Source organism: Ascaphus truei, chromosome 7, assembly GCF_040206685.1.
Source record: "Ascaphus truei isolate aAscTru1 chromosome 7, aAscTru1.hap1, whole genome shotgun sequence".
Taxonomy (NCBI): domain Eukaryota; kingdom Metazoa; phylum Chordata; class Amphibia; order Anura; family Ascaphidae; genus Ascaphus; species Ascaphus truei.
Genome location: NC_134489.1, coordinates 98,070,090 through 98,096,804, shown reverse-complemented (window position 1 = coordinate 98,096,804; position 26,715 = coordinate 98,070,090). Strand labels below are relative to the sequence as shown.

General features: G+C 48.2%; 2 protein-coding genes across 8 annotated transcripts in view; one reads left to right on the top strand and one right to left on the bottom strand.

Moving 5' to 3' along the window:
* The window catches only part of ANKZF1 (ankyrin repeat and zinc finger peptidyl tRNA hydrolase 1), an 11,970-nt gene extending 1,894 nt beyond the window's left edge, over window positions 1-10,076 (bottom strand). For both annotated transcript variants that reach the window (XM_075609581.1, XM_075609580.1), the window contains exons 1-14: window positions 9,964-10,076; window positions 9,185-9,312; window positions 8,589-8,692; window positions 7,542-7,644; window positions 7,059-7,252; window positions 3,966-4,081; window positions 3,692-3,845; window positions 3,096-3,315; window positions 2,709-2,804; window positions 2,468-2,620; window positions 1,806-1,955; window positions 939-1,215; window positions 449-560; window positions 174-341 (exon numbers count right to left, since the gene is read on the bottom strand). In XM_075609581.1, coding sequence (XP_075465696.1) covers window positions 174-341; window positions 449-560; window positions 939-1,215; window positions 1,806-1,955; window positions 2,468-2,620; window positions 2,709-2,804; window positions 3,096-3,315; window positions 3,692-3,845; window positions 3,966-4,081; window positions 7,059-7,252; window positions 7,542-7,644; window positions 8,589-8,692; window positions 9,185-9,312; window positions 9,964-10,040 — 2,052 coding nt within the window. In that variant the 5' untranslated portion in view covers window positions 10,041-10,076. The remainder of the gene's footprint in view (window positions 1-173; window positions 342-448; window positions 561-938; window positions 1,216-1,805; window positions 1,956-2,467; window positions 2,621-2,708; window positions 2,805-3,095; window positions 3,316-3,691; window positions 3,846-3,965; window positions 4,082-7,058; window positions 7,253-7,541; window positions 7,645-8,588; window positions 8,693-9,184; window positions 9,313-9,963) is intronic.
* A 49-nt stretch (window positions 10,077-10,125) lies between these two features.
* Window positions 10,126-26,715, top strand: part of ATG9A (autophagy related 9A) — a 45,933-nt gene continuing 29,343 nt past the window's right edge. For 4 of the 6 annotated variants that reach the window (XM_075609579.1, XM_075609578.1, XM_075609577.1 and 1 more), the window contains exons 1-2: window positions 10,253-10,342; window positions 24,622-24,754. The gene's annotated coding sequence lies outside the window, so the exon portion shown is untranslated. The other 2 variants (XM_075609575.1, XM_075609576.1) reach the window with 2 other exon arrangements.

The window sequence follows — 26,715 nt, the reverse complement described above, 5'->3', positions numbered from 1 at the left end:
GCTTGAGGACTGGAGTTGAGCACCTCTGATATAAGCCAAGCGCCCCAGTCTCCTGCACTCCATGTTACACAGAGCAGTCGGTTCTGAAATATCTGGTGCTCGTTTGGAGTGATTCAGAACTGGTTGTGGGTCCCTGGAACTCCTGGCTGGGAGTAGCAGTATAGATTCCTCACCTTCTCACGGTCACTCAGAGCTGCAAACCTTTCCTTCACAGCCTCCTCCTCTTCTCTCCGTATCCTCTCTGCCTTCTCCTCCTTCTCCCTCAGTTTCCGCTGAGCCTTCTGAGCTCGTTTCTTTTCGTTTTTCCGAATCTCGGCCTCTGCGGACACCGGCTCTGGTATCTGAGACCAGGGAAAGTGAGAGGGGGAGGAGTGAGGAGATGGAGGGAAACACAGGGAGACAAGAGAGAGAGACACACACAACGAGAGCTGCTGTCTGCCTTGCACACCTGGGATTTGATGTAGTTATATCTCTCAGGATTATCCGCCCGATATTTGCGGAACCAGTTCCTGGTAAGTTTGTCAGCCGACAGGGAGTATGGAGTCTGTGTTTCGGAGTCCCTGGGGACAAAGCAATAGGCTTAGATACTACGTAGAGAAAGAAGAATGCCCTTTTCATCAAACCCCACCTCCTCCGTGTTCAGGGTAAGCCAATCCCGTCTTTGTGCAGTCAAAGCAGATCATCTCCAACCCTCCGAGCCAGGTTAGTCCCTCCTACTCTGTACGTTCTTCCTACCTACCAGTTAGATTGTAAGCTCTTGGGAGCAGGGACTCCTTTTCCTAAATGTTACTTTTATGTCTGAAGCACTTCTTCCCATGACCTGTTATTTGTTGTTTATGTGATTGTCCCGTGTATTACTGCTGTGAAGCGCTATGTATTAATTGATGGCGCTATATAAATAAAGACATACAATACATGTGCGTGCAAGGGGGTACTACCTGAAGGCAGGATCCCAGCCAGCGTCCATTAACAGACAAGCCACCTCCCCGTGGCCTGCAGATGCTGCCACGTGTAGCATGGTGCGCTCCTCCACGGGAAGGCGTTCGTTCACCAGCCTATCCAGGTTGCCGACCTCCACGGTGGCCGGAGGGTCTGCGGAAGGAGGCGGTGGGGCAGCTCTGGGGAGAAGATCCCGGAGGATCCGTTTGGCGGTCTCTGAATCCCCCGTCTTACAGCAGGTGAACAGCGTATTTCGGAGCCGGCACAGCTCATCCCCTACAAGGTGTGTAATGCAGCACAACTCACTATACGTTACTGCATACAGTACATCAACCGATCTATCCAAGTCACTACTGCGCCCTCTGCTGGTCATATGGTTATATGCAGGTTATGCTGACCTATACAACCAGTATGATGCCGATTAACCCATCGCAGACGTCTCTCCAGATACGCCATTTATGGCTGCCCATGCATTTCTTGCACATCATTCATTCATTTAGAATTTATTGCAACCAACAAAAAAGTCAATAGGTCTATTTAATATAGGTAACACAATGTTTGAATTAGTCAAACAGTGTCTACATCCTCCAGAGAAAGTCTTAACCCTTTCGCTGCTTGAGGGAATGGTGATGCATCGTATCAGTGAAAGGGTTAAGAAGCACCACCCGCAGGTCCTGAGAAGCCTTTAATATGCCAATAATGGGATATCTGTACAGGAGAGATGAAGGTGCTAGAGATGGGATACACAGCATAGGAAGAGTACTACATTAGGAGTATAAGGACGTCTGGTCCAATATTACAAAGGGAGGGAGGATAAGAGACTCCCAATGGAAGTCAGACAGCTGAGGGACAAGGCAAGCTCTCACCTTCCAGCACAGGCCCTGTGTGCTCTCCTGAGACCACCGTCGGCTCAATCTCCTTTGCTGGGTCCTCACTGAGCCGGCTTTTAGGGTCCTCCGAAAGAAGCTCCTGGTTAGGGCTCACTTCAGATATAACCCGACCCCCGTGAACGGATTCTAAGGACACAGAAGGTCTCTCTTTGCCTGCGCTTGATGGAATCAGTTCTAACCCGCGTACCCTTCCCCAACCGCAAAGAAAGAGGGATAATGCGATGTTCTGCAGATCTCTGAAAGGGGAGGAAGAACGCTCTGCAAGGCTCTGGCAGAATGGGACATAATAAAAGGAGTGATGTTCTACGGCAGGGGCGGCCAACTCCAGTCCGCAAGGGCCACCAACAGGTCAGGTTTTAAGGCTATCCCTGCTTCAGCACAGGTGGCTCAATCAGAGACTAAGTCGAAGACTGCACCACTTGTGCTGAAGCAAGGATAGCCTTAAAACCTGACCGGTTGGGAGCCCTTGAGAACTGGAGTTGGCCACCCCTGCTCTATGGTGACCCACCAGGGGCTGAATGGTGCGGTACTCTGGCGGCAGAGACGTGTTCAGGAAGCAGAGGCCGGCAGCGACATGGTGCGTATGGTTTAATGAAGCAGCGCGCCGCACACAGCGATGTTCTGTGCCGCTGGTTTACCTGATCCGATTACTTTCCCCTCTCTCCTCTTCTTTTTCTTCTTCCTTTTTGGCTGTATCTCAAACTCCCGAAGATCCAATGTGCTGAGTGTCAGCTCTTCTACGATCAGTTCCTCTGCCACGGGCTCCTCGTCTTCAGATAAATCAGGGGGATCTGAGACACAAAGTATCAGAGCAGAGACTATGAGCTTTCTGACGGGAGCACAGTATGTATGTGTATTACATGTGTACAATGCAGTTACCTGCTGTCTCATCACGAGTCTCTCTCTGGACAGGTCTTCTCTGCCTGACAGGTCTCGCTCGTTTCCCTGTGACCAGTGACAGCGGCACGTCTTTTTCTATGAAATCAGAAGAGTTTTTCTAAATCGTTTGTTAAGTAAGAGCGAGTGAGAGAAAAAGAGAGAGCTAGAGAGCGCGCGAAAAAGAGAGCGCGCGAGAAATAAAAAGAGAAAGAGAAAAAGAGCAAGAAAGAGAAAAAGAGCAAGAGAGAGAAAGAGCGCGCAAGAGAAGGAGCGCGCGAGCGAGAGAAAAAGAGAAAGAGAGCAAGCGAGAGAAAGAGAGAGAGCACGTGAGAGAAAGAGAAAGCGATAGAAAAAGAGCGTGCGAGAGCACACGCCCCCAGACCTCACCATACACCTGCAGTGTGAAGAGCTGGGTATGCACACGCTGCACCTCTCTGAAAGTGGCTCGGCGTGTAATGAAGGGGATGCTGTAGACACGGGGGTCCTTCAGGGGTATGGGGGAGTTGCGTCCCAGGAATAGGGTCCTATCAGAGCGGGGAGCCCGCAGGAAGATGCTCCGGGCCTCAGCCACGTGCTCGGACCAGCTCTGCAGCAGCTGATTGATATCCTATGTGAGGAATAAGGTACATACAGAAAAGAGATCCTCCGACACCGACCAGCACAACAATACTCTAACTCAGGAGTGGCCAACTCCCGTCCTCAAGGGCCACCAACAGGTCAGGGTTTCAGGATATCCCTGCTTCAGCACAGGTGGCTCAATCAGAGGCTCAATCTTCGACTGCACCACCTGTGCTGAAGCATGGAGATCTTGAAAACCGGACCCGTTGGTAGCCCTTGAGGACCTGAAGTTGGCCACCCCTGCACTAGATTTTCACCTATGACTAGCGCACATGGCGGTTCATTCAAATGCATCACAACCTACAAGAAAACGATACGTCTTCAGCACCTGGACGAGTACAACAACGCTCCACTATCGTCCTCACCGTGATCATGGCAGCCTGGTTATATCTGCGCAGGGCGGCCCCGGCGGATTTGGCCATGTGACTGCGGTTCTGAGCATCATGCACGGCCTGGGAAGTCCCCCTCTTGGCTCGTACCGTGTAACGATGGAAGGTCTTGTGCTTCAACACCTCGTTTCTGGCATTGCGAGCAGATGTAAGAGAAATATAGAGAGAACAATGAACAAGGGCGTTCGGGAGCCGTGAATGAGAGGAGTAGGACAGATAGGTAGGGGGGGGGGGGGTTGCTTTTTCTTACCCTCTGTAAACGGCCCCCGCAAAGTGCCCCCCACCTGCCATGAGAATCACTAGGACGGGTTGCTCCTGCATGCTCCGTACACAGCTCCACAGCTGCTCCGGCTTCAAATCGCTGTCCTGGAACATGAGAGGTTATATGGAGAAGGGGCGGCTCAGTGAGTAAAGACACTGACTGGCACCGAGTGTGAAGCAGGGAAACCTGGTTCAATTCCCGGTGTCGGCTCCTTGTGACCTTGGACAAGTCACTTTATCTCCCTGTGCCTCAGGCACCAAAAACATAGATTGTAAGCTCCACGGGGCAGGGACTGCAAAATGTCTCTAAAGCGCTGCGTAAAACTAGCAGCGCTATATTATACCAGCAGTGGAGAACCATGTGGGGAGGGATGTACAGAGGGAGAGAGATGCTGCGATGTACATTACCAACACTTCCTTACTTACATGGGCACAGGGCAACACAAGCTAGGCAATATGAAGCTATATAGGCCTCATTTACTAGTGCTACTTCATAAGGCGGAGATTATAGTGCAGCACGTCGAACCGAGCGGTGGCCGAACAGAGCAACCAGTGATTGGGGAGGCGTGGCGGACACGTCACCAGGCTGGTTCGCCCTCATTGAATGAACCGCTCACGTGACACAGCCGCCGCACAAAAAAAAATCAATGATTTTTATGCTCTGCATATGGCCGGCCCCAATCGGCAGCTGCACTTTGTTCTTGCAGCGTGCGAAATCGCACGGACCGTCGTGTCTAATATAATCGCAACCTAGGGCCGCGATTATAGTGGTGGCGCAGCGGCCATTCATGTTGTCAAATGATCGCGCGTACAGTGCGTGTATCCAAGACCGCGATTTTTAAAAAGACGTTCTTGCCGCGAGACCCCCGCGGTTCAGACAATGAGGGCGACATCATGGCCACGCCTCCCGCGCAGGTTTCGCGTGCGCGCAATGTCACGCGGTCGCGCGCAATGTCACGCGGTCGCGCGCACACCGGCAGTTTAATCCACGGCCTAAATCCCTTTGGAAGCTGCAAGACACATTTCCGCCTATTCCAGTAAATAGGCTGAAAAGGGCAATATTTACTAAAATCGTGTTACTCCATAAGACCATCTCCTGGTTAAAAAACGCTCATTCCTTTGAATGGGCCGCAGGAGGCCATATGCAGTGCTGGAAACTGTCACGCGGGGGTCTGGGCACGCCCCGCGAGGGTCTGGGCACGCCCCGCAGGGGTCTCGGCACGCCCCGCGAGGACATACGGGTCGGTCGGTTCCTTCACACAGGATAAACAAAGTCAATTCTAAGTTGAAATCACCATTTTATTACTTCTCAGGAACATCCAAAAAAAAAAAAATACGTTTCAGGCTGTGCGCAGGCACGCGGCCTTCAGGTAACTTACAGCGCCTACAGCGCCTACATACAGCCGGAAACGGATTGCTTGCATGTTCCCGAGACGTAAAAATGGTGATTTGAACTCAGAAAGGACTCTGTTATCCTGTGTGAAGAAACCTACAGACCGGAAGGTAAATCCTCTTGGTGTGCGGTGTCCCTCGCAACCTACGGACCGTTCCTTCTTCCTGGATTTATTTGGTGGCCTACCGATGAAGACTAGCACCTTAAATATCTCGGATGTATTTACATATATGGCCTTTTCGTATTCTCATTCGCCTGGGTGTGTCTCATGACGTAGCAGTGCTCAGTAAATATCGCCCAGTGTATGTTAGAGAGCAGGCAGGCAAGATGCCGCCGGCCTCGGCCAAGCTCCCCGCTGGCGTGCTGAGGCTCAGGGAAAGCGGGCGCTTTCCCTGGCCTTAGACAGCGCGCCGTCAGGGGGCGTGTCGGGGGCGGGCCAGTGACGTCACGAAGCTGGTTCGCCCTCATTGGGCGAACCGCTCACGTGACCGGCCATGCACTCCGGCGAGCGCCGAAATGTAAAAATCTGTTTTGACCTACGCTTCCGCGCGCTTGCGGAAGCGTAGGCGAGCCCCTACTAAAGCCGCTCTAATTGCGGCTGAGGGGCTCAGTGTCGAGCGGAAGCGCGCCTCCGCCAGCAAGCAGCAACCCTGGACGAGGCCTAAGAAAGAACGGCTGAACGGAGGAGAAACAAAAACAGAATTGGGGTTTTGGGAAGATTGGACTGGTTTCTCACTCACTGAAGATGGCTCAATAAAATAACAACGTGATGAGATCCACAGAGATCAATGCATTTTCATCTAAAACAGGGGTGCGCAATCTTTTGCTCCTGCGCCCCCCTACCTGGTGTCCTCCGGTGCTCGCCCCCCCCCCACCCTCTTCGCTTAGTGGGGCAAATGATGCGCGGGGTCATGTGACATCTCGTGACCCGCAGCATCAATGGCAAAGTGCGTGAGACATCACGCCGCGGTGTCAGTTGCCATGGAGATGCGTCCAGGCGCCTGTTGAATCTCGGTAAGTTGAGGTTGTAGAGGTTGTAGAGGTTGTAGAGGTTGTAGAGGTTGTAGAGGTTGTAGAGGTTGTAGAGGTTGTAGAGGTTGTAGAGGTTGTAGAGGTTGTAGAGGTTGTAGAGGTTGTAGAGGTTGTAGAGGTTGTAGAGGTTGTAGAGGTTGTAGAGGTTGTAGAGGTTGTAGAGGTTGTAGAGGTTGTAGAGGTTGTAGAGGTTGTAGAGGTTGTAGAGGTTGTAGAGGCCTCGCGCGATCCCCCGGCATTTCATTTTAATGCCTTGAGGAAGAACGCGGGGCCTCTGCAACCGGCCGCGCCCCCCCCAGACAAATCTCACGCCTCCCAGTTTGCGCACCCCTGATCTGGATAGGGCCTATCCCACTGGGGAGACGGCCTAGTGTATTTATAGGAATCTATAGGATGCATTACTGTACCTCAGTTAGGCCCGGTTCCACAATAGGGTGCTACGTTTAAGCACACCTTTACTTCCATTCACTTGACTGGGATCTGGGCATTAGTACCCCAAAACTTAAGCAGATGATTTATGTTCTGCTACATACAGTGTTACATATCTTAACAGTCAGTATACCATGGACATAGAAAATGTACCTTCCTCTGAATACCATGCAACACATACCACTGTACACACAAGAAATGACAAGGCGACCTGTAACTAGTACTCACCTTAGATTCTCCCAGCACACAGCGGTACAGAGACAGGAGCTGCCCCTGGCTGTTTCTGAACAGGACTCTCTGTGAGCGGCTGGATAAACCAGGCACACAGTTGGTTGTTGAATCCGCACTGGGCTCTGGGGAAGTGTCCAATTCCCCATCATCAGAACTCTCTGAGTCTGAGCCAGAGATACTGGAAACATCCCCTGAGGGAGACAAGCGGAAGCACTGTGTGAGAAGAGTGTAGGAAATGAAGAATGAGAAAGTATTTCAGATGAAAGAGAGAGGAGAGAGATATGGGTCAGTGGGGAAGGGAGAAGAGTGGAAGAGGATAATGGGCCCTGGTTTATGTAGTTCATGCTCCGTCCCAACAACCACACACCATGTAATGTCCGCTATTTATTTTCCCGACATCCATTCTGGTTTAAATGTCTCACCCAATGTCTTGTAAAAGTTCCCTTTTCCACACCCCCTTTATTCAATTTCCTGCATCACCTGCACGCGTCCTGTCCTGGAACTCGTCAGCGCTGAGTGAAGCCGCTCCCTGGATCCTGCGTCGCAGGTTAAAACGATGCCAGTCCAAGGTGTAGTGCTCCTTCTGCAACAATGGTGGCAGAGGCTCAGGTTCAACAAGAGGACAGGGAAGGGTGCCTACTGCACTTACCTCCTCAATGCCACCTTTAAAAAACATTGTCTGCCCATCCCCGTAATTCCCAAAGCCTTCATTAGACCCGTGGGGCTACACTCCAGTCCTCAAACTCCCCCCCAAAATGTCGGGTGTTAAGGATATCCCTGCTTCAGCACAGGTGGCTCAATCAGAGGCTCAGTCAAAGACTGCTTCAGCACAGGTGGCTCAATCAGAGGCTCAGTCAAAGACTGAGCTACCAATTGAGCCACCTGTACTGAAGCAGGGATATCCTGAAAACCTGACCTGTTTGGGGGGCTTGAGGACTGGAGTTGAACATCCCTGGCGAATACCAAAGATACGCCCTTTCCTCTGTTGTTCTACTGCTAAAACTTAACGCAGGCCCTCATTCTCTCCCGTTTTGACTATTGTAACCTACTAATGTCCGGCTTTTCTGTCGGATGGAAGGTAAGAGATACTAACACAAGCCCCTGCAATCAGTTTAAACTGTTATGGAGAAGAGCGTAGGGCTCGGTGCGATGACACCGCCATCAAGCCGGCCCTGGTCTTAAGGACTGAAGTTGAGCACCCCTACATTAGACCAGGGGAGCGCAAACATTTGAAACTGCACCCCCCTGTCTTTCCTTCCCCAGCTCTCGCGCCCCCATTCCTTGTATCCGCGTCAAATGACGCCGCGGGGCCATGTGACGTCACACGCGTTGCCATGGCGACGCATCACACAGCAGGCTGAATCCCGGTAAGTGGCGTGTTGCAGGGGCCTCACGCAATCCTCCGGCATTTATTAAATGCCTGCGGGAAGAGCGCAGGGCCTCTGCAACCGCCCGCCCCCCCCAAAAAAAAATCTCCCGCCCCCAGTTTGCGCACCCCTACATTAGACCATGCCTTTTCCACCTCACCTGCTCCTCTCTGCTGTCAAATGTACACTGGCAGGCAGAGCAGCTCATGCGGTCTGAAACCTCGAGGGCAACACCAACACCTCTACTCTCTCCAACTGGGATTCCTAGCATACAGAGTGAGAATTCCACGTTACGGCTGAAGGAGAACCTCAGTGGTAATGTCACAGCCTTTGAAGAAGGTGAGCCCAGTTTGAATCCCAGTGTCAGCTCCTTGTGACCTTAGCCAAGTCACTTTATCTCGCTATGCTTCAGGCACCAAAATTAGATTGTAAGCTCTATGAGGCAGGGATTCACTGTGCATGCAAATGCTATGTAAAAGCTCTGTGTACATTGGCAGTGCTATGCAAGAATAACATATTATTCTATTAGTAAAAATGAGCTCCCTGTATTATTAGACATGCTGTGTAATTAGTATACCTGGTTATGCCAGGAAAGAATAACTAAAACCCACATTGCCTGTAAATGACTGCCTGTTTAGTGGAAACTATGGGCTGGACAATGAGTGTGCCGTGCCAATATGTAGTCCCATGTTACCTGCAGCCCCCTTGCTGCGAGTACCTCATTACCAATAAACTGGTCAATGGGTTCATTTTCACCTGAATGTTGGGAGCTGGTTGCGTCGGTGTACTCGTCCTGCATGTTGCTGCTCATTTGTGAAAGCCCAGACAGCAGTGAGGATCCCAAACCCAGTTCAAACAGTGAGCAGCTCTGCACTGCTGCGGACCTGAGGAGGGAGAATGTGTAACGTGACAGTTTTAGATTCACACCTTAATCCCGAAATTTTACTGCCCACATGCATATAGTTATAATCCAGATCATGTGTGGACACTCAGGAAACAACAGACAATTACATTGTCACCGTGCTAAACAGTGTGACAGAATAGAATGCTAAAGAAGAAGTACACAACAGAACGTAAAATGCAAGCGAAGATGTTTTATTTTACATAATCATCTGCCAGCAAAAATTCTGATTCATTTGTCCCATAACTACACTTTAGGACATCTGCTTTTCTCTATTCTGTCTGCCGCTGAACGGTTTCATTTCAGTTTGATGCGACATGAAAATGTGCACGGTGCACCGCACTCTTTTTATTATTTCACTTCACATAAAATAAGGTACCAATAAGATTACAAACCTCATTTGTCATTTAAAAAAGTGGCTGAATATTTGGCGCTGCTGTCCTAGCAAATTGTGTTTTTCTCATGACATATGCTCACTCTGCCTCTATCACACACTAAGTTTATTATTATTAGTACTAATTTATACATATATTTATATATTATTATTCGTAAGCAACGTTCAATAGATACCCCCTCCTCAACACGCGTGTGCCCCTATATATAACATTACATATGCTCATGGTATAAGTCTCACCCCTCCATGCTGCCCACGTGGGGTAGATTTGGCAGTTCTCTTCCGTATGTGACGTCACTTCCGCTCTCCTCAACCATTGACAGCCAGTAGCCTGAACCAAAACAAACCTTATAACCCCGCCCACAAAAGCTCCAATTGGGTATTGAGTAGCCGGTCAGCCCAGCCTTTCCTAGATGATTGGTCAGCAGCAGGCCACCCCCGGCCCAGCATCTCGCAGCTGATTGGTTCGAGGAGATGTCACTGCGCTAGAGTGACGGGGCTGACTGCTGTGAGTGACAGGGGGAGGTGAGTGACAGGGGGAGAGGAGCGGGTGGGGAGAGGAGCGGGTGGGGAGGGGGGTCTCCGTAACGGCGCCAGGAGAGAGACGGCGAGGCACCGGGTGAGTGGGAGTGGGAGTGGGAGTGGGGGTGGTGGTGGTTGGGGGGTGGTGGTTGGGGGATAGAAGGAGGGAGATAGCTGGACTAAAGGGACTGACATACTGTACTATGTGTATACACACACACACATATAGTGTGTGTGTGTGTGTGTGTGTGTATATATATATATATATATACACACACACACACATATTTTTTATATACATACATGTGTGTATCTGTGTTTCTATCTGTCTGTCATTGTGTGTGTGTGTGTGTGTGTGTGTATATATATATACACACACACACACACACACACACACGTATGTGTATCATATGTGCGTGCGTGTGTGTATCATCTTCAGCCCTTGTCTCCCCACTAATGGATGAAGGCCTCCCATCTTACCTTCCAGGTATTGCGGTTGCAGCCTCTCTTCTCCACGTTCCCCCATCACATTTTCTGATTGTGTCCTCCCCAGTGGCGGATTTCCCATTAGGCCCTGGCCTTGGGGGAGTGGGGGGGCAAAAATTTTGGGGCGGAAAATGTGCCTTACCATGGCAACGTGACACAGTGTGACATCACATTGCCATGGCAACGCCATGTGATGTTGCAACATCATTTGATGCTGAAGAAGGAGGGGGAGGGCGGCACCAAAGGTCGGCATTTTCGTAAATTCGCCACTAATCCTACAATCCAATTTTTAGTCATCGTCTTTTTTTTTCATTTCCCTTGGATTCCAGTTGAGTATTCAAGAAGGCCCTCCCTCCACAAGGGTCTGTATATTTCCTCATGCACCTTGTCTTTCTACTTACCTTACTGATTTACTAGGTGAGCGGTAGGTTCCAATATATTTGTTTAATCCAGTTGAGTACCCATCTTTGTCCAACGATGGTCGTTTCTTTCATTTTCGTTTCGTAATGTCACAGGCTTTTGTTTGGTTTCAAACCTATTGGTTGATTTTCCTGTCTCTTTGGGTAATACCCAGCATGCATCTCTCCACAGCTCTTTGAGTTGCCTGAAGCTTCTGAATTTTCTTCGCATTTAGGGTCCAAGTTTCACATCCATATGTGAGCACGGGCAGACTACAGCGGTCAAACACTTTACTTTTGAGGCACAGTGGAAGGTTCCCATACAAGGTGGTTTTGTTTCTTACAAATGCGTTCCACCCCATCTTACATCACCTATTGATTTAATCTATTAATACTTGCTAACCAAGATAGACAGTCTTTGACCTCTTCTAGTTCTATTCAATCTTTGAAGAGTTGACACATTTGTTGAAACAGGTGTGTGGATATATATATATATATCTATCATTACATGTGCCAATTAAAGACCAGGCACTTATCATAAGGTTGAGCACCAATCATGTACCATGTGTCCTCCCAGCAAAGGCATAACAAAAATCCATGAAGAATGGGAAGCCCTCCCAGGAAGATGGAATTACAACTAAAATCTTAAAAGAAGTACAGAAAGAAGACAATCTTTCAAGGGAACTTTCCACTGCGTCTTAAGAGGAAAATGTTTGACCAGTGTATTCTGCCCGTGCTCACGTATGGATGTGAAACTTGGACCGTAAATGCAAAGATAATTGATAGGCGTCAGACAACTCAAAGAACTATGAAGACATCTATGTTGGGTATTACCGACAGTGACAGAGAAAATAATAAATGGGTTCAGAAGCAAACAAAAGACTGTGACATCATTACAAGGTTAAAAAATAAAAATGTCACTGGTTAAGACATACAGGCATACCCCGCATTAACGTACGCAATGGGACCGGAGCATGTATGTAAAGCGAAAATGTACTTGAGTGAAAAACTCCCTTTTTTTCCACTTATCGAGGCATGTACTGTACTGCAATCATCATATATGTGCAGAACTGATGTAAATAACGCATTTGTAACAGGCTCTATAGTCTCCCCGCTTGTGCACAGCTTCGGTGCAGGTAGGGAGTTCAACTTTTCTGTTCAGGACGTGCTGACAGGCGCATGCGTGAGCTGGCATTTGACTATTGGGTGATATGTACTTACTCGCGAGTGTACTTAAAGTGAGTGTCCTTAAAGCGGGGTATGCCTGTATTGTAAAAATAAATTACCATTGTTGGACAAAGACGATATTCGACTGGATTGCAAGGGATATCAAAAGACCAAGACAACCAAAAGTAAGATAGGAGGAGGAAATTAGGAAATTTGTTGAGGCGTGGAGAAGAGAGGCTTGCAACCGCAGTACCTGGAAGATTATTTGGAGGCCTTTATCCAGCTGTGGATTGACGAGTGCTGAATCTTAATATATAAAATTGAAATTTTGTGGGGTTGTAGATGTGGTGAATCTGATTGGTCCGTGGTCGTCACTCAGCCTCTGGCCAATCAGATCGCACGCCTCTCATTGGCCTGCGTGGCTTTATGACGTCACCCAACTGCCACACGCACAAGCACCCGGCCACTGTCCTCTTCACCCAGCTCACCTCCCCGCCGGCTCCCCCCAGGGAATCCACCAGGCTCACTCGAGCCCCGGGCAGCAGCAGCAAGCGGGTAGTGTCGCCGCTGACACAGCTCCGCGCGGGGGAGGGGGAACCACCACCGCCGACGACGACACCTGCCACTACCCCACCACACCCCACCCTCTCTCAGCAGCGCCTCACCCTCTCTCAGCAGCGCCTCACCCTCTCTCAGCAGCGCCTCACCCTCTCTCAGCAGCGCCTCACCTCCTCCCCACCCGCTGCCACGGCCGGCTCACCGTGCCTCAAAGCCCCCGCGCCGACGTCCTCCCCCCTCCCTACAGCTGCGGCTGTCACGGCCGCCTCACAGCACCCGCGCCTCACTGCCCTTTCCCTTCCCTGGCTCCTACCTGCAGCCTCCGCCGCTGCTTCAGGTATGGGGACAGCAGCGGGGGGGGGGAGACATGCAGGGGGGGGGAAGAAGAGATGCAGGGGGGGAGAGATAACACACCCACTCAGTAACTCACCCACCCACCCAGTCACTCACTCACCCAGTCACTCACTCACCCAGTCACTCACTCACCCAGTCACTCACTCACCCAGTCACTCACTCACCCAGTCACTCACTCACTCAGGCACTCACTCACTCAGGCACTCACTCACCCAGTCACTCACTCACCCAGTCACTCACTCACCCAGTCACTCACCTCACCCACCCAGTCACTCACCCACCCAGTCACTCACCCACCCACTGAGCTCTGAAGGGAGGGGGAATTGGACATGTGAGGGGGGGGGGGGAAGGGCCGGAGCTGTGAACGGGGGGGTGGAACCCAGCTGTTAACACGGGGGGCCACATTCATGTGCAAGGGGGCCACGATTGCTGTTAACGGGGGAGAAAGGGGAAGGGGGGGGGAGAGAGGGCAATGGAGAGAGACAGAGGGCAATGGAGAGAGAGAGATGGCAATGGAGAGAGAGAGATGGCAATGGAGAGAGAGAGATGGCAATGGGGGGAGAGAGAGAGGGGGGAGCGGAGACAGAGGGGGAGCGGGAAAATTCAATGCCGGGCAACGCCGGGTATATCAGCTAGTATATATATATATATATATATATATATATATATATATATATATATATATATATATATATTCATTCAACTAATAAAGATAGGCGCCAACAGGCATATTAAGTAAAGTTCAATGGGTTTTATTTTACATCAGTGTTTCAGTCCCTTTAAGAGACCTTGAGAAAGGTAAAATCTGTATCATGACTAGTGCACCCAGGCTAAGCAAAATGTTGTTTCGCGAGTGCCTTATTTTTTGCATCTTGTGTGTGGGTGTGTGTGTATAGATATGTATAAATATATATATTTATAGAAAAAAAGAAGAAAGCGCCCGATCCTAGTGCAATAATTTCAAAATAGACATTTAATATTCCCAAAAATCTAACAAATAAAAACTCACAAACAACAGATATTGGATCGTTGGAAAGTCGTTGGCTCCATAAAGACGGCTGCCTGGGTCCAGCATTAAGAATCATCTACAAACATTTTAATTTTTGGGAACATTTTACAGTGGACTTCCACCTTTACTGGTGTTTGGACTTGATATTGGTTTGATTGCATTTAATATATTTATGCACAATTTATATATTTATATCTGTTTCACCTCCATATCAGGTTTCCCCTCTAATTTAACTATATAGTCTTTTATATAGGCTCATAGAATTTATTATTTGGTCACAAATCACATCACTAGTTAGACATTGTTTATATATTATATATGTAATAATTTTATATTAGGTTACACTTTATTTCATCTCTTTGTTGTTACATATATTTTTTATTTACAATATTATACTTATCCACTTAGGGTGTTATTTTTATATATTATCTCTAATTAATGATTATTCAACACCAGATTTTTAGGCAGTCTTTTATCTGTCAATATATATATTTATGTAATGTGTGTGTGTGTGTGTACAAATATATATATATAATATATATATATCTATATCTTTATATCTAAAAAAAACAACACAAAAATTAAGTAGCGCTAAGGAGGATATAAAGTGACACTTATAAATTATATTAACACATAAATTGAATTAATAATAAAATTACCACAATTTAACCTAATTAAATCTACAAACCATAACGTGATAGTAATAAGAAAAAGTCCAAAATAAATGTTCCACTCAAAAAACAGAAGAAATCCAGAGAGATGTATAGTCCCAGTAGCAGATCCAGGGAGCATCTTGGCAGCTTAAAAAGAGTGGTATAGCCAACCACTTTAGATCTATGGAAAAACGACAAACAAAAGCGCCAACTCCATAGCACGTAACTGTTTAAAAATAAAGATGCATTTATTTAAAATATCAGCAACCCATAAGAAATGCACTTACAGGATTTTAAACGGAACCATTTGTGGGAGAGAAATCTCTATTGAGGTCATCTGCGATGGTAGGGGGAGTCCCAGGTAGGCAGAGGGGAAGTACACCGCCTGTAGCCATAATAAACTCCTACCACGAGTTAGGCCGAGTCCATAGACGGACAGGCCGCGCTGAGCCGTGCGGACGCTCAGCGCTGAGCCCCTGCATCCTCAATGAGGATGCCTTGAGAGGGGGCTCACGCGAGCGTCCGCAGGCGTGCGAAGGCTTTGGAGTTTTCAGCCGAGCGCCAAGCTGTTTTTCAGCGCGCTGTCGGCTGAAAACCTCCAATCACGTTGAAGCAGCGTCAACGTCACGGCGCCGTGACGTTGACGTCAGTGCGTCGCGGGCGATTGGCCCAGCGACGTCACTGCCCCGCCTCCAACCACCTCCCCCCGGCTCCCTTCGCGCACGCTGGCTCGTCTGCAAGTCCGTGGAATCGCGCTGACTTAAGCAGGCGAGCCTCAGCATTAGCGCGCCTCCGCTCTCCTGAAGCCTCTATGGCCCCGGCCTTAGCAGCAAGTTGTAGAGGCATTCAGTGCCTTCACGTCCCTCTCCTGCATGCAGTAATTGCCAGCACTCGAAAATACCGCCAGCTAGAGCGCAAAGACGCCGGGAACTCCAGATACACAGACACAAACGCGATGATGTCACCAGAGGTCTAAACCTCTCCTAGGGGTCTAAACCAGGGGTCGTCAAACCGCGGCTCGCGAGCCACTTGCGGCTCTTTGGGCACGTCCGTGCGGCTCTCCTCAGGATTTGGAATTGCGGGGCAGGCGCGATGAGGAAGCAAGCGCGTGGGTAGCGGACGATGCAGAAGCAAGCGCGTGGCGAAAAATGGCGCTGATTCCCCAGCGGCCCCGGCGCGCAGGTTCCGGCGCGCATACGCAGGTCCCGGCGCACATGCGCAGGGCCCGCTCCCCCCCACCCCGCTCCCAACGTGGGACGGAGGGGGGAAGTACCAGCTCCTCCTGTGGCGCCTCCCTCCCTCCCCCCCCCCCCCCCCCAGCTCCCAACGTGGGATGGAGGGGGAAGTACCGGCTAATCCTGCGGCCTGCTTCCCCCTGCGGCCAGCTTCCCGCGCTCCCCCTGCGGCCAGATTCCCGTGCTCCCCCCGAGCCCACCTCCCGAGCCCCCCCCCCTCCCGAGCCCAACTCCCGCACCCCCAAGCCCACCTCCCCTCCCGGGCAGCTGCCGCAGGGATATCGGGGGCAGGAGGGGAAAGAGTCCGGCGGCAAGCTGCACCCACCCGGTCAAGTTAAGTCACTGTCACCCAGTCACTGTCACACATCCAGTCACTGTCTCACTGTCACCCACCCACCTAGTCACTGTCACCCACCCAGTCACTGTCACCCACCCAGTCACTGTCACCCACCCAGTCACTGTCACCCACCCAGTCACTGTCACCCACCCAGTCACTGTCACCCAGTCAGTGTCTCCCACCCACCCAGTCACTGTCTCCCACCCACCCAGTCACTGTCTCCCACCCACCCAGTCAGTGTCTCCCATCCACCCAGTCAGTGTCTCCCATCCACCCAGTCAGTGTCTCCCACCCACCCAGTCACTGTCACCCACCCAGTCACTGTCACCCAGTCAGTGTCTCCCACCCACCCAGTCAATTTCTCCCACCCACCCAGTCACTGTCTCCCACCCACCCAGTCACTGTCTCCCACCCACCCAGTCAGTGTCTCCCATCCACCCAGTCAGTGTCTCCCATCCACCCAGTCAGTGTCTCCCATCCACCCAGTCAGTGTCTCTCACCCACCCAGTCACTGTCCTCCAACCACCCACCCAGTCACTGTCATCCACCCACTCAGTCACTGTCATCCACCCACCCAGTCACTGTCATCCACCCAGTCACTGTCTCCCATTCACCCACCCACCGTCATTCAACCGTCAATCACCCACCCACCGTCATTCACCCACCCACCGTCATTCACCCACCCACCGTCATTCACCCACCCACCGTCATTCACCCACCCACCGTCATTCACCCACCCACCGTCATTCACCCACCCACCGTCATTCACCCACCCACTGTCATTCACCCAACTGTCATTCACCCAAACCCACTGTCATTCACCCACCCACCCACTGTCAAACAACCATCATTCATTCACCCACCGTCATTCACCCAACTGTCATTCTACTGTAATTCACCCACCCACTCAGCCACCCAGGCAGGCAGTCACGTGTCTTTTGTTGAAAATATAAGAATAAACAGGTTGCATTGTAATGTTTTTTCTGTATCACAATAAGAAAACCGTTAAGTAAAAGTTGCGCGCTAAAAGATATTTTTTCGTGGTAGGTGCGTTATGGGTTCAGGGGGGGTACGCTATGGGTTCGGGGGGGGGGCCCTGCTCCTTTCATTTGTCCCGGTTTGGAAGGGCGGGGAGGGGGGCATGGAGTGGAAGGGCGGGGGGGGGCATGGAGTGGAAGGGCGGGGGGGGGCAAGCGGCGGGGGGGGACAAGCCGCGGGGGGGGGGCAAGGGGCAGGGGGGGCAAGTGGCGTGGGAGGGCGGGGGGGGCAAGGGGCGGGGGGGCAAGGGGCGTGGGAGGACGGGGGGGCAAGGGGCGTGGGAGGGCGGCAAGGGGCGGGGGGCATGGGGAGTGGGAGGGCGGGGGGGCAAGGGGCGTAGAAGGGCAGGGGGCGGGGGGGCAAGGGGTGTAGAAGGGCGGGGGGGGGAAGGGGCGGGGGGGAAGGGGCTTGGAAGGGCGGGGGGGCAAAGGGCAGGGAGGGGCGGGGGGCAAGGGGCGGGGGGGCAAAGGGCAGGGAGGGGCGGGGGGCAAGGGCAGGGAGGGGCGGGGGGGCAAAGGGCAGGGAGGGCAAAAGGGAGGTAGGGGGGGCAAAGGGCAGGGAGCGCAAAAGGGAGGTAGGGGGGCAAAGGGCAGGGAGGGCAAAGGGCAGGGAGGGAGGGGGGCAAAGGGCAGGGAGGGGGTGGGGGAAATGGGCAGGGGGGCAAAGGGCAGGGGGAGGGAGGGCAGGGGGGGGGAGTCAGGGACGCGTGAAAGAACCCATTCCCCTGTGTTTCCTCACCTTGCACACAGCCGCGCTCCTCTTCCTCCGGGTACCGGCCGCCCTCCTCCTCCACCTCGGGCTCCCCAGCGGTGTCCGTGACCCCCGGCGAGGCTGAGACGCTCCGGTGAGGAGGTGCTGTGCCTTTCACGGGAGAGGCAGAGACAGCCGGAGGAGCGCTCTCAGGGATGGGGAGCTGGGGGAGCGGCCTATGTGAATTGAGCCGCAGAGAGCGTGCTCTGTGTGGGTGGGGGGAGGGGGGGAGTGGGAGCGGTGTGTGTGAGGGAGAGCGCCGGGGAAGGGTGAGAGCCGGGGGGAGGGTGAGAGCCGTGGGAAGGGAGCAGTGTGTGTGAGGGAGAGCGCCGGGTGAGGGAGAGCGCCGGGGGGAGGGTGAGAGCCGGGGAAGGGAGTGGCCTATGGGAGGGTGAGAGCCGGGGGAAGGGAGTGGCCTATTGGAGGTGAGAGCCGGGGGGAGGTGAGTGCCGGGAAGGGTGAGAGTCGGGGGGATGTGAGAGCCGGGGAAGGGTGAGAGTCGGGGGGATTTGAGAGCCGGGGAAGGGTGAGAGAGCCGGGGGAAGGGAGCGGCCTGTGGGAGGAGAGAGCAGTAGAGAGCGTGCTCTGGGGGCCAATGAGAGCTGTGGGAGGGCGGGACACAGGGGGGGGGGGCAGACACACCGGCCAATGAGAGCCGTGGGAGGGCGGGTGAACCGACGGACCAAGCAAATGGTCTCCAGACACTCACAAACAAGATTTTCAAATATATATATATAGATTTCTGATCAGGTATTATCTTTATGTCAATCCAGTTTTTTCTTTAATAATTTTAGTAACATTTTATTAATATACTATTAGGCTATATGTTATTCTTTTTTATTAATTATATGTGATATATTATTATGGTATGATAATATTCTTTTATAATTTAGATTTATTGATTGTTTTGTGAATGTTGTTCTCACACATAAGGAGTTAAATATGGTAATATTACAATTTTTATTTTTCATATTATATCATGTAGTGGTAATTAGTTGTTTGTGTTATATTTTTATATATTATATTATTATATTAAGTTATGGTTTGGTGATAAAATTATTATAGGTTTAAGTTCCAAATTTTATTTGGTATACAGCAGGTCCCCGCTTCTCGGCGCCCCACTTTTCGGCGATCCGCTGATACGGCGGCACCGAGAAGGGGGCCGCCATCTTTAATTCCGAGTCGCGCATGCGCAGAGCGGGCGGTTGCGCACATGCGCAGACCGTTGTCTGCGCGCACAGACCGTAGGCCGCGCATGCGCAGCACACCGAAAAAGCCGCTCTGTGCATGCACAGAACTGAAAATCGCCGGATCCGCTTTCCGGCGATTTTCACAATATTTCCGGGGCCCTGGAACGGAACCGCCGTATTCCCGGGGCCCTGCTATATATGAATTCATCCATGTCTGATGAAAGTTAGATTGGTATTAGTAAAATAGCTTTTTCTAAACACTTATAAGTGTTAGTTGAGATTAATTGTATTAAATCAATTAGTTCAAGTCATTCTCAGTGTATGGTGTGAACAACACAAGTATTGATGTTTTTTGTTGTTATGAATTGTTATGCTATGAATTGTGGCAATTTTTCATTGTATATGCCTCGTGGTGAAACATAGAACCAATGTGAGAATAGTAAGGTTTGTAGAACAAAGTTCTAGTAAATAGTGCTACAATGACTGAGGTTACTGATGGTCTGAATAATACAAATAATCTTGATTGAAGAACTTCCTCAAACAGGGATCTGCAGTATAAGTGAGTGCTGGTATACACAGGTAAGCGCTAGTCTATGAGAAACATATATAAAGTCCTGGTAGGTGCTGTAGATGGGAGATATGACAGACCCCACTAAATCACTTCCGATTAGGACTGCATCTCAGGCGCTATCATATACCATGTGTATAAGTCCCAGTAACAGCAAACAAAGGTGTAACTCACTTGCAGTGACCTGATGTTCCTCCGTGGGCGTGCATCCCCTGCAATCTGTAGATAGTGGTTCCCCAAGGGAAAGGTGAAGCGGAGCACAGCCGTGCAATCGAGGGGTAAATCCAGGATAACAGCCAATCGGGTAAAAAACTTCTTTATTGAATAAGCGACAGCATGGTGCAGAAAAGGATAGCTCTTACGCGTTTCGCGCCACGATTGGCGCTTGGTCAGAGAGTACAGAGTGTCGACTTGATGCCCCTTCTTATGGCTCGTACCCGCCCACCGGAAGTGACGCGACGGAGCATTACAAGATGCTCATTGGTTTGTATCCGCACACCAGAAATGATGTGACGGAGCATACCAGGCTAATGATTGTTTACTAACACATGAGGGTAAACCATAGAGATGACGTCAGTAACGTCACTACGGAGGGAGTAAATGGACAAACATAATCCAAGTCACAAGAAAGGGCACACATGTCATAATACCCCGCAGACAGTGACAAAGGTAGTCAATGCGGGAGTATACAAAAGTTAAAACACAAGTTAAAAACAGTGAACTGTATTCTGAAGGAACTGAGGTTCATGATGCAAATCTCTTGGAAATATTTGGAATATAATAATCTATATAAAAGAATAAGCAATCAAAATATTAGATCAATTAATCCAAGGGTAACATTAGCAACATACAAGATATATATATTGCAAAAAACATATACATATTGCGGAGATTCAAATGGTAAATAATCAATCCCCAGGTGCACAAAAATAAGACCTTAAATGCAAAATTGCTAGTACATAAAGACATAAACAAGTCTATCTAAAAAAGATAATTCTATTTGAAAAATTCTATTTAAAACGTAAAGATGACAAAATATAATGGTCACATGATCAATATACAATGAAGCAGAATAGCAAACCGTATATATAAATATGAGAGAAGATGATAATAACTCAACCTTATAAGGAGACAAAAGGGAAAAACCTATTCCAAGAAATGTTTTAGTTCCCAATCAGTATTTATACCCCCGGGTGATAATGACCCGAGGGTATAAATCCAAAACATCTCTCTTTTATTAAGGACTGCCTCTCTGTTGCCCCCTCTAGCATGTTTGGGAATGTGTTCTAAAGCACTGAATGTAAAGGTACTAGTTGAACCCAACGGGCAGGTGGAGAAATGTTTGGATACCGGTAATCTAAGATCTTTCTTTTTAATAGATCTAAGGTGTTGGGATATTCTGATTTTTAGAGGTCGTATGGTCCTACCTATATAAATGCTTCCACAAGTACAATTCAATTTATAAATAACATAATTGCTGGTACAGGTCATAAATTGTTTCATTTTATGAGTTTGTGCCGTATGTTTACATTCAATGCTTGAAAGAGGTACTGCATATTTGCAATAATTGCAATTACCACATTTATGAAACCCCTTTGGGAGATTCTGTTTTTGTGTATTCAAATTTGAAACAAACAAGCTTGGGGAAAGATGGTAACCAATTGTTTTTGCTTTTTTTTGTACACAAATTTTGGAATAGTCTGAGCCAGAGTGGCCAAATCTTTATCAAGATGTAAAATCTTCCAATGTTTTTCTACAATGGTTCTTATTTGACTAGCTTGGTTACTGTAAGTAGTGATAAACAGTGGAACTTCTTCACCTTTGTTGTTAGTCTTATTGTGTCTCTTTTGTTTACCAAGGTTAGTCTTATTTACTGTAGCAATTCTGAGCGATTAGTCTCCAACGCTCGCATATATGCTGTATGTATATCACGTTCAGAGTATCCTCTGTTTCTAAACCTAGTATTTAATATCTCTGATTGTTGTATGAATATATCCTCAGTGGAACATATCCGTCGTAATCTAAGATATTGTCCCACAGGAATTCCACGCAACAATGGTCTGGGATGATTGCTGTTAGCTCTTAGCAGAGAATTGCGGGCATTAGGTTTACGAAATATGTCTGTCTGTATGGTACAATTGACATCAATGTACAAGTTTAAATCAAGAAAACTAATGTGATTAATATGAAATAATGAAGAACATTTCAGAATAAATGTATTTTGATTCAGGTAGTCAATAAATGCTAATAGTGTAATAGAATCTCCGCTCCATATCAGAATTAAATCGTCGATATATCGACGGTAAAAAATGATATTATTACGAAAAGTATGTGTCACCGAAAATGTGAATGTTTTCCCAGTAACCCATAAAAAGATTAGCGTAGGAAGGTGCAAAAGATGTGCCCATAGCAGTGCCTTGTTTCTGAAGATAATAGTGCTGATCAAACAAAAAATAATCGTGCTGTAATAGAAATATAATACAATCTAATAGAAAAGTGATTTGTGGGGTGTGTAAATTAGACAAATTAAGAAAATATGTAATAGCTTGAATACCTAATTGGTGACTAATGATAGTATATAATGACGTAACATCCAGTGTTACCCAAAAATAAGTGCGACACCAAGAAATATCTTTAATAATGGATAATAAATGTGACGAGTCTCTGAGATAGGAGGGGAGAGTTTTAACTAGAGGCTGTAAATAAATGTCCACGTACCTAGAAACACCATCTCCCAAAGATCCAATTCTCTAAATAATTGGTCTGCCTGGAGGGCATTCCAGAGATTTATGGATCTTTGGGAGATGGTGAAAAATAGGCACAGTGGGAAACCGATTGTATAAGTATTGTGACTCCTGATTGGATAATACCCGCAATTCTCTACCAAGGTCAACCAATGTATGAAGTTCTGTAAGATATAATGGCGTGGGGTCCTTCTCCAATCTACAGTAAAAGTTATTATCGCTTAATTGTCTCATAGCTTCGTTGTAGGTATGTTGTTTGGGCATGACTACAACGGCACCGCCCTTATCGGCGTTCTTTATAATTAAAGTATCATTCTTTTTCAATTGATAAAGTGTGTTACGTTCTGCAGTTGTAAGATTATCTGGTCTTATATTGGAGAAGGTATAGCCCTTTGCCAAAGATTGAAGGTGACGTTTCACCAATTTCTCAAATGTTTCTAAATAAGGTCCTTTATTGTAAGTGGGACAAAAAATTGATTTATTTTTAAGACCTGAAGATTTGGTATGTAAGGAAAGAGGCAAAGTCTTCTGGTTCTTCGCCATCATGTTCTGCTAGAAGGTCATTGAGATCTTGAATAGTGCTATATTCCCTAAAATTAAGCAGATATTCATCTGTCTTGTCCGTTGGAGGAGCTGGACAACAAATGTCCAGCTCCTCCGTCGGAGACACGTGGAGTGAAGAAGTAGATTTGTTAATAAACCATTTTTTAAAGATAATTTCCTAATAAACCTTTGAACATTGATTACTGTAGAAAACAAATTGAAGTTATCGTTGGGTGCAAAATTTAAACCTTTAACAATTGTATCTCCTCATTCTTGAGGTTTACACCTGATATATTTATGACAATACTAATGTCTAAATTCATGGGTCCATCTTTCTTTTTTTCTCCTTCTGATTTTTTTCTTTTGGCCGAGCGCCTGGTTCTCTTAAATAGTTTTTTGGAGCCTTAGATTGATAGGAGGTGGAGGATTCATATCGACGTGAGAAAGATGTCGATGGTCTCCTATCCTGATCCTCATAATCGTAAGGATGTCTCCCTGGATCCTGTTCATTTGAGAAGGAAACAGATACTGGGCGACTTTCAATATCAGAGGTATCAGACATACTAGAGGCTTCCAAAGATCTACTTTTTAAGATGGATTTGCACGGCTGTGCTCCGCTTCACCTTTCCCTTGGGGAACCACTATCAATGTGAGAATAGGTTTACATGATTCAGCCTATTTCATTGGCTGTCTTTGACCAATCATACAACCCCTGACGAAGTCGCCTTAGAGTGACAAAACGCGTAGGGCTGGTGACGTCATCGCGTTTGTTCTGTGTATCTGGAGTTCCCGGCGTTCTTGCGCTCTAGCTGGCGGTATTTTCGAGTGCTGGCAATTGCTGCATGCAGGAGAGGGACGTGAAGGCACTGAATGCCTCTACAACTTGCTGCTAACTCGTGGTAGGAGTTTATTGTGGCCACAGGCTGTGTATTTCCACTCTGCCTACCTGGGACTCCCCCTACCATCGCAGATGACCTCAATAGAGATTTCTCTCCCACGAATGGTTCTGTTTAAAATCCTGTAAGTGCATTTCTTATGGGTTGCTGATTTTTTAAATAAATGCATCTTTATTTTTAAGCAGTTACGTGCTATGGAGTTGGCGCTTTTGTTTTGTCGTTTTTCTATATATATATATATATATATATATATATATTATATATATATTCTCTCACACACGTACACACACACATGGGACAGACGGGGGCAGTGGGAGAGGAGGGTTAGACGGGTAGAGTGAGAGGAGTGTTACGGACAGGGAGATGAGGGTTAGACAGGGGCAGAGGGAGACGAGAGACACCCACAGCTGAAGGAATGTGACAATCTGGTATTGGTTTCATTTTCTGCAGACAGAGCTGTAAGAGACTGGCCGGTGTGGGGCAGAGAGGTGATGTGTCGGCCAGACAGTGATAAAGACAGATTCAAGTAAGAGGGGAGAGAGAGAAGGATCCTAAAGAGAGACAGGCCACCCTATACAATATGGTGAGTATGAATGGGACTAAAACCTTCTTAAGCATGGGGAAGACCGTGCAAAGCATATTGAACAGGAGCCTGGATGTGATTTCAGAGACAGACAGAAGTCCCTGAGACACACAAGTTAAGAGAGTAAGAAGTAGCGAGTGTGACATAACCATGCTGAAAGCTAACATTCTACTTTTGGTTTCATTTTCTTGTAATTCCCAGCTATCAATATATCCCAGCTTCAACACAGATGGCTCAGTCAATGACTGAGCCTGATTGAGCCACCTGTGCTGAAGCAGGGACTGATTGAGCCACCTGTGCTGAAGCAGGGATATCCTGAAAACTTGACCTGTTGAGGACTGGATTTGAACACCCCTGTTCTAAGGGGTTCATATATTAATACGTTCAACATTGTTATTGTATATTTTTATCATATTCTATGTTGTCTAGTCTTATCTTCACCATTATATAGATTGGCAAGAAAGGCATAATGCCAGCCTAGGTAGGTGATACAAATTGGTGTTATTTTTTTAAGAGCAGCCTATCGCCATGTAGAAATGTTGTGAATAGCATGTTAATAAGTAATTAGCCATACATTCCTCATTTGCATGCTGGTTTGCATACGACACCAGTAAAAAATACTGATTCCATTTCGCTGCAGTAAAAAGCCCCTTATCGCTGTTTTAACACTTGCAATATAGCTTTATTGAATATATTTATTTATTTATTTATCAACCTTTAGTGAATCTAGGCCATAGAACAGTTTTTAACATTTTTTTGGTTAAGGAACCCTATCATTACATTATGAAATTCTGAGGAACCCAGCCCTCTCTAATAGCGCGTCTGAGATAAGATGCATTGTAAGGGACCCCAGCCCTCTCTAATAGCGCGTCTGATATCAGATGCATTGTAAGGAACCCCAACCCTCTCTAATAGCGCGTCTGAGATCAGATGCATTGTAAGGAACCCCAACCCTCTCTAATAGCGCGTTTGATATCAGATGCATTGTAAGGAACCCCAACCCTCTCTAATAGCGCGTCTGAGATCAGATGCATTGTAAGGAACCCCAACCCTCTCTAATAGCGCGTCTGAGATCAGATGCATTGTAAGGGACCCCAACCCTCTCTAATAGCGCGTCTGAGATCAGATGCATTGTAAGGGACCCCAACACTCTCACGCGTCTGATATCAGATGCATTGTAAGGAACCCCAACCCTCTCTAATAGCGCGTCTGAGATCAGATGCATTGTAAGGAACCCCAACCCTCTCTAATAGCGCGTCTGAGATCAGATGCATTGTAAGGAACCCCAACCCTCTCTAATAGCGCGTCTGAGATCAGATGCATTGTAAGGAACCCCAACCCTCTCTAATAGCGCGTCTGAGATCAGATGCATTGTAAGGAACCCCAACCCTCTCTAATATCGCGTCCGAGATTAGATGCATTGTAAGGAACCCCAACCCTCTAATAGTACAATTTGCAAATTACCAGAAAATTGTGGGGAACCCCAGGACTTCTAGGAACCCCTGTTAAAAGAAGCACTGCCATAGAAAGAGGATGACTGATTGTCACAATGTGACAAACACAGGAAGCCATGGACTAAATCCTGAGCGAGACATGTATGCACAGAACAAGAAGCAGAGACATGTATGCACAGAACAAGAAGCACAGACATGTATGCACAGAACAAGAAGCACAGACATGTATGCACAGAACAAGAAGCAGAGACATGTATGCACAGAACAAGCAGAGACATGTATGCACAGAACAAGGAGCAGAGGCATGTATGCACAGAACAAGAAGCAGACATGTATGCACAGAACAAGGAGCAGAGACATGTGTGCACAGAACAAGGAGCAGAGACATGTATGCATAGAACAAGATAAACACCCAAGTGATTCGGAAGGCGCTTAAACACACATTTCTAAGTACTGTGAATCACCAATTGTTCTCACAAATCAATGTGATAATCACAACAATTTCAG